The 18,939-nt window shown below is 48.9% G+C and overlaps 1 protein-coding gene across 5 annotated transcripts in view; it reads right to left on the reverse strand.

Annotated features, from left to right (window-relative positions):
- ACER1 (alkaline ceramidase 1) overlaps positions 1-18,939 on the reverse strand; it is a 49,874-nt gene that overhangs the window by 15,658 nt on the left and 15,277 nt on the right. Inside the window, exons 1-2 of one of the 5 annotated variants that reach the window (XM_001087211.5) lie at positions 12,927-13,150; positions 6,120-6,953 (exon numbers count right to left, since the gene is read on the reverse strand). The exons of 2 other annotated variants lie outside the window; for them this stretch is intronic. In XM_001087211.5, the coding sequence (XP_001087211.2) occupies positions 6,120-6,212 (93 nt within the window). In that variant the 5' untranslated portion in view covers positions 6,213-6,953; positions 12,927-13,150. Of the gene's footprint in view, positions 1-985; positions 1,110-3,361; positions 3,445-6,119; positions 6,954-12,926; positions 13,151-18,939 lie in introns of those variants that run through there. 2 more of the 5 variants (XM_077979616.1, XM_077979617.1) reach the window with 2 other exon arrangements.

The following is an 18,939-nucleotide window of genomic DNA, read 5'->3' on the forward strand; positions in this document are numbered from 1 at the left end:
GTGATGGAGTCTCACTATATTGCTCAGGCTGGTCTGAAACTCCAGCCACACCCATTTATCATACAGCCACACCCAATTATTGTCATATAGCCACACCCATTTATTTATCTATTATCTATGGCTGGTTTTCAGCTACAGTGGCATAGTTGTGTAGTTGAGACAGAGTCTGGATGGCCCACAAAGCCAAAAATGTTGACCGGGTGCAGTGGCTCTTGGCTGTAATCCCAGCACTTTGGGAAGCCAAGAAGGGTGGATCACCTGAGGTCAGGAGTTCAAGACCAGCCTGAGCAACATGGTGAAACCCCGTCTCTACTAAAAATACCAAAGTTAGCCAGGCGTGGTGTCAGGTGCCTGTAGTTCCAGCTACTCGGGAGGCTGAGACAGGAAAATTGCTTAAACCAGGGAGACGGAGGTTGCAATGAACCAAGATAGAGATTGCACCACTGCACTCCAGCCTGGGCAACAGAGTGAGACTCTATCTCAAAAGAAAAGCCAAAAATATTTACTAGCTAGCCCTGTACAGAAAAGGTTGGCACTGGGTGCAGTGGCTCATGTCTGTAATCCTATCACTTTGGGAAATGAAGGCACAAGGATTACTTGAGCCCAGCCTGGGCAGCATAGCAAGACCCCATCTCTATACAAAACAGTTTTTTTTAGACAGGGTCTCACTCCGTCACACAGGCTGCAGTGCAGTGGCACCATCGCCACTCACTGTGACCTCCACTTCCCAGGTTCAAGCAATTCTCCTGCCTCGGTCTTCCGAGTAGCTGGGACTACGGATGCGTGCCACCATGCCCAGTTAATTTTTTTTTTTTTTTATAGAAATGGGGTTTCATCATGCTGTACAGGCTGGTCTTGAACTCCTGAGCTCAAGTGATTGAACCACCTCGGCCTTCCAAAGTGCTGGGATTACATGTGTGAGCCACTGTGCCCAGCACCCATCTGTATAAAAATTTAAAAATTAGCTGTGTTTGGTGGCACGCACCTGTGGTTGCAGCTATTTTGAAGGCTGAGGCAGGAAGATCACTTAAGCCCAGGAGGTCAAGGCTGCAGTCAGCTATGATGGCACCACTGCATTCCAGGCTGGGCAATAGAGTGAGACAGTGTCTCTAAAAACAGTAAAATAAAAATAAAATAAAATAAACATGAAAAGAAAAATTTTGCCACCCACCCGACCCTTTTGAACTGTATGATTTATTAGCTATAGGTTTGGGATACTCAGAAGTGTATTGGAGGAGAAGGTCTTGGGAAAGCCCTTTCTCACATAACTCTGATTCTATTCCTCATCCCCTGACCTGTTTGGATAGAGGCTTTTTTATTAGAATAGAATAGAATAGAATAGAATAGAATAGAATAGAATAGAATAGATCCGGGTGTGTTTGTACCAGGGAAAGGTAAGTCTCGTTTTGTGCAACTTTTGTTTCTGTATGATACACATCTGGAAAGGCAGGTATGGGATGATGATGATGTAAAATCTCTTTCCTAATAGGTGTCATGATCAGAGGAGTTTGACACCTGCAGCCTTACCAGGTAGCTACAGGTGGCTCAATTTATTTTATTTGGGGACAGGCTACAGGAGAATCCAGTGGAGGACAATTTCGCATGCAATAAGAACACACAGCTATACTCGGGCTCAGCACACACCTGAATCAGCCCTTTCTAGGTGCCTTTTATTTTTTAGAGACAGGATCTCACTCTGTTGCCCAGGCTGGAATACGGTGATGCAATAACAGAGTACTGCAGCTTCAAACTCCTGGACTCAAGCAATCCTCCTGCCTCAGCCTACCAGATAGTTTTTATTTTATTTTTAATTTTTTAATTTGTAATTTTTGGCTGGGTGCGGTGGCTCACGCCTCTAATCCCAGCACTTTGGGAGGCCGAGACGGGTGGATCACGAGGTCAGGAGATTGAGACCATCCTGGATAACGCGGTGAAACCCCGTCTCTACTAAAAGCACAAAACAATTAGGCAGGCGTGGTGGCGGGCGCCTGTAGTCCCAGCTACTTGGGAGGCTGTGGCAGGAGAATGGCGTGAACTTGGGAAGCGGAGCTTGCAGTGAGCTGAGATCAGGCCACACCTGCCTGGTTGAGCAAGACTCCATCTCAAAAAACAAAAACAAAAAATTTTTTTTTTATTTTTTTATTTTTTTTTATTTTTTTTATTTTTATTTATTTATTTTTTTTTTGAGACGGAGTCTCACTCTGTCACCCAGGCTGGAGTGCTGTGGCCGGATCTCAGCTCACTGCAAGCTCCGCCTCCCGGGTTCCCGCCATTCTCCTGCCTCAGCCTCCCGAGTAGCTGGGACTACAGGCGCCCACCACCTCGCCCAGCTAGTTTTTTTTTGTATTTTTTAGTAGAGACGGGGTTTCACCGTGTTAGCCAGGATGGTCTCGATCTCCTGACCTCGTGATCCGCCCGTCTCAGCCTCCCAAAGTGCTGGGATTACAGGCTTGAGCCACCGCGCCCGGCCAAAAAATTTTTTTTAATTTTTAATTTTTTGAGATGGAGTCTTGCTCTGTCACCCAGGCTGGAGTGTAATGCTGTGATCTCAGCTCACTGCAACCACCACCTCCCAGATTCAAGTGATTCTCGTGCCTAAACCTCCCCAGTAGCAGGGATTATAGGCATGCGCCACCATGCCCAGCTAATTTTTGTATTTTTAGTAGAGATGCGGTTTCACCATGTTGACCAGGCTGGTCTCAAACTCCTGACTTCAAGTGATATACCCGCCTTGACCTCCGAAAGTGCTGGGATTACAGGCATGAGCCAGCGATGCCCAGCCCACAGCTAGTTTTTAAATTTTGTGTAGGGACCGGATCTTGCTATGTTGCCCAGGGTAGTCTTTTTTTTTTTTTTTTTTTTTTTTTTTTTTTTTTTTGAGACGGAGTCTTGCTCTGTCGCCCAGGCTGGAGTGCAGTGACCAGATCTCAGTTCACTGCAAGCTCCGCCCCCGGGTTCACGCCATTCTCCTGCCTCAGCCTCCCGAGTAGCTGGGACCACAGGCGCCCGCCACCTCACCCGGCTAGTTTTTTGTATTTTTTAGTAGAGACGGGGTTTCACCTTGTTAGCCAGGATGGTCTCGATCTCCTGACCTCGTGATCCGCCTGTCTTGGCCTCCCAAAGTGCTGGGATTACAGGCTTGAGCTACCGCGCCTGGCTGCCCAGGGTAGTCTTGAACTTCTGGCCTCAAGTGATCCTCCTGTCCTGACCTTCCAAAGTACTAGGATTAAAGGTGAGAGCCACCACAGCCGGCCTCCCAGTGCCTTCTGCAGGGGGTCTCATCTGGAGGTGGGATGAAAAAAGAACACTGTACCGCGGTGGATGCTGGGGACTCCAGAGAGAAGAGCTCTAGAGCCCTTACCCATCATCTCAGCCTCCGAGGACCAATCATTCAGCTCCCTCCCACGTTACAGGTGGAACTACTGAGGACCGGAAACTATATCTCTGGCCAAGGAAGAGAAAAAATCAGTGAGACCATGAGGATCCCGGAGTCTCATAATCCCACTTCCCAGATATGGGAAACCCCGGGGTCAAAGGTAACAGGATCAGAGCAACCTGAGCATCCTGGAACTAAGCCTCCGACCCTCCTCCCAAAAAAGTCTCCTGGACTCACCAAGTTTTAAGTCCTGGCTCTAATAACCAGGGTGACCCTGAGCACAGCCTTCAAACTCCTTGAACACCTGTTTCATCACCCGGAAAATGGGAAGAAGTCTATATCATATAGATTGCGTCTAACTCCCAACGTCACTGTGCACATTAAAGGAGGTGTTTCATGTAAAATGTTTAGGGCCATGCCTGGTACACAGCAAGCACTCTTTTTTTTTTTTTTTTTTTGAGATGAAGTCTCACTCTGTCGCCAGGCTGGAGCGCAGTGATGCAATCTTGGCTCACTGCAAGCTCCGCCTCCTTGGTTCAAGTGATTCTCCTGCCTCAGCCTCCTGAGTAGCTGGGACTACAGGCACCCGGTACCACGCCTGGCTAATTTTTTGTATTTTTAGTACAGACGGCATTTCACCATGTTGTCCAGGATGGTCTTGATCTCTTGACCTCATGATCCACTCCCCTCGGCCTCCCAAAGTGCTGGGATTACAGGTGTGAGCAATTGCACCCGGCCAGCAAGCACTCTTTTGCTCACCGAGCAGGGGCTATGTGCAGGGCATAGAACTAAGCACTACGAGGCCAGGCATGGTGGCTCATGCCTGTAATCCCAGCACTTTGGGCGGCTGAGGTGGGCGGATCACCTGAGGTTGGGAGCTCGAGACCAGCCTGGCCAACATGGTGAAACCCTGTCTCTACTAAAAATACAAAAATTAGCCAGGCGTGGTGGTGGGCACCTGTAATCCCAGGTTGGAGTGCAGTGACGCAATCTTGGCTCACTGCAAGCTCCGCCTCCCGCTCACTGCAAGCTCCGCCTCCCGGGTTCAAGTGATTCTCCTGCCTCAGCCTCCTGAGTAGCTGGGACTACAGGCACCTGCCACCATGCCCGGCTAATTTTTGTATTTTTAGTAGAGACGGGGTTTCACCATGTTGGCCAGGCTGGTCTCAAACTCCTGACCTCAGGTGATCAGCCTGCCTCAGCCTCCCAAAGTGCTGGGATTACAGGCATGAGCCACCGTGCCTGGCCTTTTCCTTTTTTTTTTTTTTTTTGAGATGGAGTCTCGCTCTGTCGCCCGGGTTGGAGTGCAGTGGCCGGATCTCAGCTCACTGCAAGCTCCGCCTCCTGGGTTCACGCCATTCTCCTGCCTCAGCCTCCCGAGTAGCTGGGACTACAGGCGCCCGCCACCTCGCTCGGCTAGTTTTTTGTATTTTTTTAGTAGAGACGAGGTTTCACCGTATTAGCCAGGATGGTCTTGATCTCCTGACCTCGTGATCCGCCCGTCTCGGCCTCCCAGAGTGCTGGGATTACAGGCTTGAGCCACCGCGCCCGGCCTTTTTTTTTTTTTTTTTTTTGAGACAGGGTCTCCCTCTGTCGCCCAGACTGGAGTGCAGCAGTATGACCTCAGCTCACTGCAGCCTCCACTTCTTGGGTTCAAGAAATCCTCCCACCTCAGCCTCCCAAGTAGCTGGACTACAAGCACGCACCACCACTCCCAGCTAATTTTTAAGAACTTTTTGTAGAGACACAGTCTTGTTATGTTGCCCAGGCTAGTCTGGAACTCCTGGGCTCAAGCGATCCTCCTGCCTCGGCCTTCCAAATTGCTGGGGTTACAGGCATGAGCCATGGCGGTAGGTACATCCATGATTTTTTAGCACTTCCCGTGTGGTGTTTTAACAGGGAAAAAGAAGACCACCGAGAATGCCCAGAACTGAGGGGTTTCCTAGGAGGTGGGATTTTTTTTTTTTCTTTGTGAGACAGAGTCTCACTCTTTCACCCAGGCTGGAGTACAGTGGCACAATCTCAGCTCACCGCAACCTCTGCCTCCTGGGTTTAAGCGATTCTCATGCCTTAGCCTCCTGAGTAGCTTGGACTACAGATGCCTGACACCGTACCCAGCTAATTTTTTATTTTAGTAGAGATGGGCTTTCACCACGTTGCCCAGGGTGATCTCGAACTCCTGAGCTCAGGCAATCCACCCACCTTGGCCTCCCAAAGTGCTAGGATTACAGACGTGTGCCACTGCGCCCAGCCAAGAGGTAGAACTTTTTAAATACAGAAACCAGGATAGTCCCGGGCACACCGGGACAAGTTGATCAGAGGGTACAGCTACAAACAAGACAGACACAGTCACCTCTTCCAGGAAACCTTTCCTGATTGGCCCATTCCCTCTGGCTCAAGGGCGCCCTCTGCTTCCCCCAACCACAGCTGCCTCTTTGCCCCCCAAGAAGACACCATCCATCCCGGTTGCAAATGCCTGCAGTCACATCAGCGTTAGCTTAGGCAAGACAGAAACCGGCTCTTTTCCTGGCCACCGATGTGTCTCTAAAACCTACCACAGAGCCTGGCATCAAGTAAAGACGAGTAAATGAATGAAAGCTGGGACTCTTTGGCTAACAGATGAGAAAACTAGGGCTCAGACAGGGGAACCACTCCAGCAAGATTCCCCAGTAAGGATGTATGGGGAGGAACCAGGACTCGAACCGGCAACTGGAGAGAGTCCTTCACACACCCGCGCACTCACCGTGTTGTAGAACTCAGCCACCAGCTCCGAGTACTGGAAGTTGCTCTCACACCAGTCCACCTCGGAGCTCTGATAGGCGAAGATGCTAGGCATCTTGTCTCAGTGGCCACCGCCAGCCGGCTGTGCCCGGCAGAGAGGAGAAGGCAAGTTTGGGAAGGCCGGGCCCTGGTGAGGCGGGGAGAGGACAGCCCGGTGCCCCGCGGCAGGCAGACTGAGAGGAAAAACCTGCTGGGCCGCTCCCCAGTTGCACCAGGGCAGCCTGGCTGTGCAGTGAGAGCAGCCCTGGGCATAAGCCATGGCGCTAGCACTGTCCAGGCAGGGCAGGGGGCAGGAGTATGCAGGGAAGAGGGCTCCCATCCAGACTCCCCAGGAATAGGAATTGGGGTGGGGGGCAGTGGAGGGAACTGTTTTTATCTTTTATGTACTTATTTATTTATTAGAGTTAGGGTCTTGCTCTGTTGCTCAGGCTGGAGTACAGTGGCATCATCATAGCTCACCGCAGCCTCAAACTCCTGGGCTCAAACAATACTCCTGCCTCAGCCTCCTACGTAGCCAGGACTACAGGCACATGCTGCGACCACGCCTGGCTAATTTTTTTGTTTGTTTGTTTTATTTCGTTTTGTTTTTGTTTTTGTTTTGAGATGGTGTCTCACTCTGTTGCCCAGGCTGGAGTGCAATGGCGCAGTCTCCCAGCTCACTGCAACCTCCGCCTCCCGGGTTCAAGCAATTCTACTGCCTCAGCCTCCCAAGTAACTGGGATGACAGGCACCCACCACCACACCCAGCTAATTTTTGTATTTTTAGTAGAGGCAGGATTTCACCATGTTGCCTAGGCTGGTCTCCAACTACTGACCTCAAGCAATCCGCCTGCCTCAGCCTCCCACAGTGCGAGGATTACAAGCGTGAGCCACCACATCTGTACTATTTTTTATATACTTATTTGTTAGAGTCAGGGTCTTGCTCTGTCAGCCAGGCTGGAGTGCAGTAGCACAGTCATAGCTCACCGCAACCTCAAACAACTGGGCTCCAGCAACGTTCCTGCTTTAGCCTCCCAAGCAGCTGGGACCACAGGCACAGTCTGCCACCATGCCTAGCTAATTTTTTATTTTTTTTATTTTATATTTTGTAAAGTCGTGATCTTGCCATGTTGCCAAGGCTGGTCTCGAACTCCTGGGCTCAAGTGATCCTCACGCCTCAGCCTCCCAAGATGCTGGGATTGAAGGGAGGGGACTGTTTTTAGAACTGTCATTCAAAAATAATAACGTAGAGTCCATTGAGATGAGTAGCATGGCTATCCCAAGTTTACAGACGAGTAAACAGAGACACGGAGCACAGTCATTTGAGAGGGCACACAGATGGTAACCCTAGGCTGGCTCTGAACTCAGGTTTTACTGTCCTGGCACCATCCAAAGCCACACGTTGCTGCTGCCTAGGTTGGGGCAGCAGCTGGACACCTACCCCAGTGGGCTCAGCTCAGCTCCCCTGAAATCCTTGTCTCTGTAACCTTGACATTCATTTCGCCTTTAAGGACCTCTGTCTTCCTGTTTCGGCTAGGGAAAGTTGGGCTGGATTGAGGCCCCCAACTCTTAGAGTGAAGACCTCATCTGCTCAGAATGTCCCATCTTCCACCAGAAGCCACTTCAAAGCCTCTGTGAGGAGAGGAAACCTTTGGGGTTTCAGGTCTAGGATCCGCAGTCCTGGCTTCCAAGGGTTGCGGAAAGCTCTGAGTGACATAGGCTTGGGTTTGAATGCTGAGTTCCTCTACTTGCCTTTTTTTTTTTTTTTTTTTTAATTGAGATGGAGTCTGGCTCTGTCACACAGGCTGGAGTGCAGTGGCACAATCTCAGCTCGCTGCAATCTCCGCCTCCTGGGTTCAAGCGATTCTCCTACCTCAGCCTCCCAAGTAGCTGGGATGACAGGCACCCGCCACCACATATAGCTAATTTTTTTGTATTTTAGTAGAGATAGGATTTCACCATGTTGGTCAAGCTGGTCTCAAACTCCTGACCTCAGGTCATCTGCCCGCCTCAGCCTCCCAAAGTGCCGGGATTATATACGCATGACCCAACTCACCTGGCCTGAGTTCCTCTGCTTTAAGCTGTGTGACCTTGGGCGAGTGAATTTACCTCTCTGATCCTCTTTTTGCTCACCTGTCATACGGAGAGGATGGTGACAGAACCAACCTCAACAAAGGAAGACGGAGATAAAGCATGTCAAAGGCTTAGCCCACTGCCTATGTCAGAGTAGGCGCTCGATGGATGGTAGTGAGTTTTCTTACTGAAGCTGGCCTTGAACTTTAAGTCAACTTTGTGGGAATAATAACAATTATTATTATTATAATTAAAAGAGCCTGGCCTTAGCAAGGAGTTAGCAAAAGTGTGAATAACAATACTATTATGTAATTACTTATTATATAATAGCAATATTATATCAAAATATAAAATTACCATATTAAAAATAATATTTTATATAATATATTAAATATTTTAGTGTGTTATTTTTAATATAATAATGTTATATAATAATTAATTAACATATAATTTAATAACTAATTAATTATATTACTTATTATTTTTCTTTAAGTGCTTGATGTTCAGTATCATCTCATTTAATGTTCTTTTTTTTTTTTGAAATGGATTCTAGCTCTGTCGCCCAGGCTGGAGTGTAGCGGCACGATCTCCGCTCACTGCAAGCTCTGCCTCCCGGGTTCACGCCATTCCCCTGCCTCAGCCTCAGCCTCCCGAGTAGCTGGGACTACAGGCACCCGCCACCACACTCAGCTAACTTTTGTATTTTATTAGAGATGGGGTTTCACCATATTGACCAGGCTGACCTCGAACTCCTGACCTTGTGATCTGTTTCAACTTCCCAAAGTGCTGGGATTACAAGCGTGAGCCACCGTGCCCAGCCTTCATTTAATGTTCTTAACAATTCTTGGCCGGGCGCGGTGGCTCAAGCCTGTAATCCCAGCACTTTGGGAGGCCGAGACGGGCGGATCACGAGGTCGGGAGATCGAGACCATCCTGGCTAACACGTGAAACCCCGTCTCTACTAAAAAAATACAAAAAACTAGCCGGGCGAGGTGGTGGGCGCCTGTAGTCCCAGCTACTCGGGAGGCTGAGCCAGGAGAATGACGTGAACCCGGGAGGCGGAGCTTGCAGTGAGCTGAGATCCGGCCACTGCACTCCAGCCTGGGCGACAGAGCGAGACTCCGTCTCAAAAAAAAAAAAAAAAAAAAACAATCCTACCCCAGACGTGGTGGCTCACGCCTGTAATCCCAGCACTTTGGGAGGCTGAGGTGGGTGGATCATGAGGTCGGGAGATCCAGACCATCCTGGCTAACACGGTGAAACCCCGTCTCTACTAAAAATACAAAAAATTAGCTGGGCATGTTGGCGGGTGCCTGTAGTCCCAGCTACTTGGGAGGCTGAGACAGGAGAATGGCATGAGCCCGGGAGAAGGAGCTTGCAGTGAGCCAAAATCGTGTCACTGCACTCCAGCCTGGGTGACAGAGCAAGACTCTGTCTCAAAAAAAAAAAAAAAAAAAAAAAAAAAAAAAAAAAAAAAAAAAATCCTAAGCGCCAGGAACTATTGTTATCCCTTTTCTTTTTTTTTCTTTCTTTCTTTCTTTCTTTTTTTTTTTTTTTTGAGACAGAGTTTTGCTCTTGTGGACCAGGCTGGTGTGCAATGGCATGATCTCAGTGCACTGCAACCTCCGCCTCCCGGGTTCAAGCAATTCCCCTGCCTCAGCTTCCCGAGTAGCTGGATTTACAGGCACCCACCAGCACATCCGGCCAATTTTTGTATTTTTAGTAGAGACGGGGTTTCACCATGTTGGCCAGGCTGGTCTCGAACTCCACCCGTCTCGGCTTCCTAAAGTGATGGGATTACAGGCGTGAGCCACTGCACCTGGCCTCTTTTTCTCTTTTGAGACAGGGTTTTGCTCTGTTGCCCAGGCTGAAGTGCAGTGGTGCAATCATAGTTCACTGCAGCCTTGAAATCCTGAGCTCATGCGATCCTATCTCTTGCTAGTAATCACTAGCAAGGAAACTAAAGCCCAGAGAAGTTAGGGAACTTACCATAAATCACACAATTAGGAAATGATAGAGACAGGCAAGCCACACCACCTGTCTGACGCCTCAGTTTCCTCACCTATAAGGTGGTGAAAATAATGATGGTACTGCCCTCTCGGGCCTGTTGTGAAGATTTAGTGAGCTGACACGATGTTTCCATAGAAAGATAAACTGTGGGCCGGGCGCGGTGGCTCACACCTGTAATCCCAGCACTTTAGGAAGCCAAGGCGGGCGGATCACGAGGTCAGGAGATCGAGACCATCCTGGCTAACACAGTGAAACCCCATCTCTACTAAAAATATAAAAAATTAGCCAGGCGTGGTGGCGGGTGCCTGTAGTCCCAGCTACTCAGGAGGCTGAGGCAGGAAAATCGCTTGAACCTGGGAGGCGGAGGTTGTAGTGAGCCGAGATCATGCCACTGCACTTCAGCCCGGGTGACAGAGCGAGGCTCTGACTCAAGAAAAAAGAAAAGAACAGAACAGACAAAGAAAAAGAAAGAAAGATAAATTGTGGTGCTATGTTGCCCTGCATTCCAATCACTGAACTGGGCCAGGCGCGGTGGCTCGTGCCTGTAATCCCAGCACTCTGGGAGGCTGAGACAGGTGGATCACTTGAGGTCAGGAGTTCAAGACTAGCCTGGACAACTTGGTGAAATGCCGTCTCTACTAAAAATACAAAAATTAGCCTGGTGTCGTGGCACACACCTATAATCTCAGCTACTCAGGAGGCTGAGGCAGGAGAATTGCTTAAACCCAGAAAGCAGAGGTTGCAGTGAGCCAAGACTGTACCACTGCACTCCAGCCTGGGTGACAGAGCGAGACTCCCTCTCAAAAAAAAAAAAGAATAATAATAATAGTAATACTAATAATAATAATGGCCGGGCGCGGTGGCTCAAGCCTGTAATCCCAGCACTTTGGGAGGCCGAGACGGGTGGATCACGAGGTCAAGAGATCGAGACCATCCTGGCTAACACGGTGAAACCCCGTCTCTACTAAAAAATACAAAAAACTAGCTGGGCGCCGTGGCGGGCGCCTGTAGTCCCAGCTACTCGGGAGGCTGAGGCAGGAGAATGGCGTGAACCCGGGAGGCGGAGCTTGCAGTGAGCTGAGATCCGGCCACTGCACTCCAGTCTGGGCGGCAGAGTGAGACTCCGTCTCAAAATAAATAAATAAATAAATAAAAATAATAATAATAATCCCTGAACTGTCTGAAAGTAATCAACTTTTTCAATTTCCAATTCTTGGAAGAGAGAGGCTCAGTCAGTGCTAATATGTTTTATGTCTCTTAACACTTAATGACTTTGACAAAAAAGAAAATAAAACCCTTCATTAAGCAACAGTACTCACTTGGAATTTAGTAACATGATTTGTTTATATTGTATTTATTTTTTGATAAGCTTGTATTCATGGTAAGCCATATCTACTTTCCATTCACAGTAGGGTTACAAAGTTTCCTTTATTTATTTATTTTTTTTGAGATGGTGTTTGCTCTGTTTCCCAGGCTGGAGTGCAGTAGCATGATCTCGGCTCACTGCAACCTCTCTGTCTCCCAGGTTCAAGCGATTCTCTTGCCTGAGCCTTCTGAGTAGTTGGGATTACAGGCATGAGCCACCCAGCCCGGCCAAAGTTTTCTTTTTCTTTTCTTTTTTTCTTTTTTTTTGTGATGGAGTCTTGCTCTGTTGCCCTGACTGGAGTGCAGTGGCATGATCTTGGCTCACTGCAAGCTCTGCCTCCCGGGTTCACACCATTCTTCTGCCTCAGCCTCCCGAGTAGCTGGGACTACAGGCACCCACTACCATGCCCGGCTAATTTTTTTGTATTTTTAGTAGAGGCGGGGTTTCACTGTGTTAGCCAGGATGGTCTCGATCTCCTGACCTCGTGATCCACCCACCTTGGCCTCCCAAAGTGCTGGGATTACAGGCGTGAGCCACCGCGCCCAGCCCCAAAGTTTTCTTTTTAAAATAATAATATTTTGGCCCAGTGCAGTGGCTCATGCCTCTAATCCCACCGCTGCACTCCAGCTTGGGCAAAAAGAACGAAACTCTGTCTCAAAAAAAAATTAATTAAATAAAATAAAAATAAAATAATAAATATATATATGTATTTTTAAGAGATGGAGTCTTGCTCCATTGCCTAGGCTGGAGTGCAGTGGTACAATCCTAGCTCACAGCAGTGTCAATCTCCTGGGCTCAAGCAATCTTCTCACCTTTGCCTCCCCAGTTGCTGGAATTACAGGTATGAGCTACTGTGCCCTGGCCAAAATAAATTTAAGTTTTACAATTGTGGTTCGTCCGGGCGCGGTGGCTCACTCCTGTAATCCCAGCACTTTGGGAGGCCAAGGCGGGCGGATCATAAGTTCAGGAGATCAAGACCATCCTGGCTAACATGGTGAAACCCCGTCTCTACTAAAAATACAAAAATTAGCCCGGCGTAGTGGGTGCCTGTAGTCCCAGCTACTTGGGAGGCTGAGGCAGGAGAATGGCGTGAACCTGAGAGGCGGAGCTTGCAGTGAGCCGAGATCGCACCACTGCACACCAGCCTGGGCGACAGAGCGAGACTCCATCTCGAGAAAAAAAAAAATTGTGGTTGTGTTTGCACAAATCTATACATGTGATAGTATTGCATAGATTTGCTCCCATTTTTCTGAGAATATGAAAAGAAAATTGCCTAACACATGAATGCATGGGAAAAGCTGTTGAAATCTGAATATGGCCTATAGGTCATATTTATGTCACCGTTCTGGTTGTGAAATTGTATAGTCATAAAAGAGGTACCACTGGGAGAAACTTAGTGAAGGTTACCTGGGATTGTTCTATACTATTATTGCAGGTTCCTGAAAGTTTATAATTATTCCAATTTTTTAAAATGTTTTTGATAGACGGTCTCACTCTGTTGCCAGGCTTGAGTACAGTGGTGCAATCACAGGCCACCGCAGCTTCAAACTCCTGGGCTCAAGTGATCCTCACACCTTCGCCTCCCAAGTAGCTGGGACTACAGGCCAGGCAAATGTTTTCTATTTTTTTGTAGAGACGGGTTCTCACTATGTCTCCCAGGCTGGTCTCTAATTCCTGAGCTCAAGCGATCCTTCCACCTCAGCCTTCCAAACTGCTAGGATTACATGTATGAGCCACTGCACCTGGCCTAAAAATCTTTTTTTTTTTTCTTTTGTTAAGACCGAGTCTCTCCCTGTCATCCAGGCTAGAGTGCAATGGCGCAATCTCGGCTCACTGCAACCTCCGCCTCCCGGGTTCAAGTGATTCTCCTGCTTCAGCCTCCCGATAGCTGGGATTACAGGCGCCCACCACCATGTCCAGCTAACTTCTACATTTTTAGTAGAGATGGGATTTCACCACGTTGCCCAGGCTGGTCTGGATCTCATGACCTCAGGTGATCCTCCCGCCTCAGCCTCCCAAAGTGCTGATTACAGGCGTGAGCCACCGTGCCCAGCCTAAAAATCTTTTTTTTGTTTTGTTTTGTTAAAGGGATTGAGTTAGAGTTTTAATTAGTACATGAATGGATAAACACAATGTGTGTGGTTCATCCATACCATGGAATATTATTCAGCCCTGAAAAAGGAAGGAAGTTCTGACACAGGCAACAACATGGATAAACTTTGAGGACATCAAGCTGGGTGAAATAAGCCAGATACAAAAGGACAAATCCTATGTGATCCCACTCCTAGGAAGTCCCTAAAGTCCTCAGAGTCACAGAGACAGGAAGTAGAATGGGGGGTATGAGGGGCTGGGGAGGGGGATGTGGAGTGTTTCTTGGGGACAGAGTTTCAGTTTGGGAAGATGAGAAAGTTCCAGAGGGGACGGTGGTGACGGTTGCACAGACATGTGAATGTGCTTAATGCTGCTGAACTGTGCACTTGATGATTAAAATGATCAGTTTCCTGTTATGTATCTTTTACCATAATTTTACAAAGTATTGATTTAGGTTTTTAAAAGAGGGGTTTGGGGCTGGGCATGGTGGCTCACACCTGTAATCCCAGCATTTTGGGAGGCCGAGGCTGGCGGATCACTTGAGGTCAGGAGTTCAAGACCAGCCTGGCCAACATGGTGAGACCCTGTCTCTAATAAAAATAAAAATAATAACAGCGTGTGGTGGCGCGTGCTTGTAGTCCCAGCTACTCGGGAGGCTGAGGTACGACGATCGCTTGAACCTGGGAGGTGGAGGTTGCGGTGAGCCAAGACCGTGCCACTGTACTGCAGCCTGGGGGACAGAGCAAGACTCTGTCTCCAAGGAACGGCAAGTCAAGGCAAGGCAAGGCGGAAAGAAGAAAGGAAGGAAGGAAGGAAGGAAGGAAGGAAGGAAGGAAGGAAGGAAGGAAGGAAGGAAGGAAGGAAGGAGGGAGGGAGGGAAGGAGGGAGGGAGGGAGGGAGGGAGGGAGGGGGAGGGGAGGGGAAGGGGGAGGGGAGGGAGGGAGGAAGGGAGGGAGGGAGGGAAAGGAACTAAAGCTTGACCTGGCTCTGTATAGCACCCCTCCACAAACATACACCATTTAGCCACAGCCCTAGCCCCCAAATCCCCTCCCCAGGTGGACCACGAGGGCAGACAGACACCACCCACCACTGCCACCCCGGCTCCCTAGTAGCGACCCTGACTCCTTCCCCATGGAGTAATTTTGAAACAGTCTCCGCTCTGTGTGTAGGTGGAGCAGATGGTCTCTGAGGCCCCTTTCTGCTCATAGCTGGAACAGGACCCAGCTGCTGAGATCCTGAATCTTGGCGAGGGTTTAATAGCAGGCAGTAAGGTAGTGACTGACGCCCACGCCCAGCCCAGACTGGAGAACTTGGGCAATCATGGTGCTGACTGGGGAGGACAGAGCAGCCAGGCAGGTGGGTGGGAGCCCAGAGAGAACTCTGCCTCTGCTAGGAGGAGAGGAGGGGCTAGAGAGAGGGTGACAAACAGAGGCGTGTGAGCTCTCAGTGGTTATTGTAACAGATGCCACATATTTAATGACTTAGAACAACACACACTTACCATCTTACCTTTCTACAGGTCAGGACCCTGAAATGAGTCTTACAGGCTAAAGATGTCATCACAGCTATGTTCCTGGTCGAGGCTCCAGGAGAGAACCCATTTCCTGCCCTATCCAGTGTCTAGAGGCCACCCATGTCCCTCAACTCGGGGTCCTGTCCTCCACCTTCACAGCCACAGTGCACTCTCTTCCAGTCTCTCTCTGACTTTCTTTTTTTTCTTTTGAGACAGAGTCTTGCTCTGTTGCCCAGGCTGGAGAGCAATGGTGTGATCTCGGCTCACTGCAACCTCCACCTCCAGGGTTCAAGCAATTCTTTTTTTTTTTTTTTTTTTTTTTTTTTTTGAGACGGAGTCTCACGCTGTTGCCCAGGCTGGAGTGCAGTGGCGCGATCTCGGCTCACTGCAAGCTCCGCCTCCCGGGTTCCCGCCATTCTCCTGCCTCAGCCTCCTGAGTAGCTGGGACTACAGGCGCCCGCCACCGCGCCCGGCTAATTTTTTGTATTTTTAGTAGAGACGGGGTTTCACTGTGGTCTCGATCTCCTGACCTTGTGATCCGCCCGCCTCGGCCTCCCAAAGTGCTGGGATTACAGGCTTGAGCCACCGCGCCCGGCTCAATTCTTGTGGCAGGAGAATCCCTTGAACCCAGGAGGTGGAGGTTGCAGTGAGCCAAGATTTCGCCACTGCAATCCAGCCTGGGCAACAGAGCGAGACTTCATCTCAAAACAAAACAACAACAACAACAACAACAAAAAACAGTCTAGGCAACATGGGGACCCTATTTCTATAAAATATTAAAAAGTTGGCCAGTGGGGGTACACACATGTGGTCTTAACTTCTTAGGAAGTTGAAGTGGGAAGATTGCTTGAGCCTAGAAGGTCAAAGTTGCAGTGAGTTATGTGTGCACCACTGCACTCCAACCTGGGCCACAGAGTAACACCTTGTCTCAAAAAAAAAAAAAAAAAAAAAAAGGAGTTATACCCATCTTAGCATTGGGCTTTTTTTGTTTTTTTTTTTTTTGTTTTTTTTTTTTTTGTTTTTTTTTTTTTTGAGACGGAGTCTCGCTCTGTAGCCCGGGCTGGAGTGCAGTGGCCGGATCTCAGCTCACTGTAAGCTCCGCCTCCCAGGTTTACGCCATTCTCCTGCCTCAGCCTCCCGAGTAGCTGGGACTACAGGCGCCCGCCACCTCGCCCGGCTAGTTTTTTGTATTTTTTAGTAGAGACGGGGTTTCACGGTGTTAGCCAGAATGGTCTCGATCTCCTGACCTCGTGATGCACCTGTCTCAGCCTCCCAAAGTGCTGGGATTACAGGCTTGAGCCACCGCGCCCGGCCTCTTTCTTTTTTTTTTTAATTTTTTTTTTTTAGGATGGAGTCTTGCTCTGTCACCTAGGCTGGAGTACAATGGTGTGGCCTCCACTTACCACAACCTCTGCCTCCTGGGTTTAAGCGATTCTCCTATCCCAGCCTCCCAAATAGCTGGGATTACAGGCACCTGCCACCACACCTGGCTAATTTTTTTAATTTTTAGTAGTGACAAGGTTTCACCATGTTGGCCAGGCTGGTCTCGAACTCCTGACCTCATGATCAGCCCGCCTTGGCCTCCCAAAGTGCTGGGATTATAGGCGTGAGCCACCACACCCGGCAGTATTGGTCTTTATACCTGCTTTCTATTTATTTAGTAGCTTTCCATGTAGTGGAGCAATATAAAATTTCCTTTTGAAGTAAAGGTATGCGTTAATGTTTTTGGAAAGTGAACTTGTTTAAAGACAATGTTTAAGTCAATAATGGTTACCGTACAGATTGGCAAAATTTTAGTCTGACAATGCCCAAAGTCACAAAGAACATTATTGGGTAATTGGTGAAATTTGAATATGGAATATAAAGTAGATAATAGTATTGTGTCCGTGTTCGTTTTCTGAAGTAGATAAATGAATTCTGGTTGTGTAAGAGAGTTTCTTAGTTTTTGTTTTTGTTTTTGTTTTTGTTTTTGAGATGGAGTTTCCCTCTGTCGCCCAGGCTGGAGTGCAGTGGCTTGATCCCGGCTCACTGCAATTTCTGCCTCTGGAGTTCAAGAAATTCTCCTGCCTCAGCCTCCTGAGTAGCTGGGATTACAGGTGCCTGCCACCACACCCAGCTAATTTTTATATTTATAGTAGAGACAGGGTTTTGATATATTGGCCAGGCTGGTCTTGAATTCCTGGCCTCAAATGATCTGCCCGCCTCGGCTTCCCAAAGTCCTGAGATTACAGTCATGAGCCACTGTGCCCAGCTCTTTTTTTGCAACCTCTGCCTCCCGGGTTCAAACGATTTTCATGCCGCAGCCTCTGGAGTAGCTGAGATGACAGGTGCCTGCCACCACACCCGGCTAATTTTTTTTTTTTTTTTTTTTTTTTTTTTTGAGATGGAGTCTCGCTCTGCCGCCCAGGCTGGAGTGCAGTGGCCGGATCTCAGCTCACTGCAAGCTCCGCCTCCCGGGTTCACGCCATTCTCCTGCCTCAGCCTCCTGAGTAGCTGGGACTACAGGCGCCCGCCACTGCGCCCGGCTAGTTTTTTGTATTTTTTAGTAGAGACGGGGTTTCACCGTGTTAGCCAGGATGGTCTCGATCTCCTGACCTCGTGATCCGCCCATCTCGGCCTCCCAAAGTGCTGGGATTACAGGCTTGAGCCACCGTGCCCGGCCCCGGCTAATTTTTGTATTTTTTTTTTTTTTTAGTAGAGACAGGGTTTCCCCATATTGGTCAGGCTGGTCTTGAACTCCTGACCTCAGATGATCCACCTGCCTCGGCCTCCCAAAGTGCTGGGATTACAGGCATGAGTCACCGCACCAGGCCAAAAGATTTTTCTTTATTTTTTGAGACGAAGTCTCGCTCTGTCGCCCAGGCTGGAGTGCAGTGGCATGATCATGGCTCACTGCAAGCTCCGCCTCCTGGGTTCACACCATTCTCCTGCCTCAGCTTCTCGAGCAGCTGGGACTACAGGCGCCCACCACCGCGCCCGGCTAATTTTTTGTATTTTTAGTAGAGACGGGGTTTCACCTTGTTAACCAGGATGGTCTCGATCTCCTGACCTCGTGTTCCCCCGCCTCTGCCTTCCAAAGTGCTGGGATTGAAAGTTTTTTCTTTAAGTTGCTGATGCCGAGTACTGGTGAGGATGGGAAGTGGGGGAGTGGTAGAAACGTGAGAGGCCAACCACTTTGGAAAACTGTTAGAACAAGACAATTCAACAAATATCTGTGTCCTGAGAGTTATATCTCACATAAGCAAAGAGCATGGAGGGTGAAGTCATTCCAGAAGGCTCAGGCAAGTGAGAATTTAGCAATCCAGGCCCCTTCCTTCCTTCTCATGATGCTTCCATCCCAGCCTGTGGCCTCCATCCCAACACGTGACCTCCACTCACAAAATGTGGGCCTCCTCCCAACCTGTGGCTCTCAATCCCAACATGTGCCCTTTGCTCCCAACATGTGGCCTCCATACCCATCATGTGGCCCCCATCTCAACATGTGGCCTCCACTAACAAAACGTGAGCTTCCTCCCCAACTTGTGGCTCTCAATCCCAATATGGCTTTGGTGTACCTCCTATTGGTCAGAACTAGTCACATGACCTCCACTAGATGAAAGGGTTGCTGGGAAATGTAATCTCTAGCACAGCAGCCACTTCCTGGTACCCACTTTACCCTGTGGGAAAGGAGTCTGAATCTATAAACTACAACAGGCTGCCTCCATCACATTTAGTAAAGGTGAAAATGAACATGTCCTACAACCAGGAACT

Source organism: Macaca mulatta, chromosome 19, assembly GCF_049350105.2.
Source record: "Macaca mulatta isolate MMU2019108-1 chromosome 19, T2T-MMU8v2.0, whole genome shotgun sequence".
Taxonomy (NCBI): Eukaryota; Metazoa; Chordata; class Mammalia; order Primates; family Cercopithecidae; genus Macaca; species Macaca mulatta.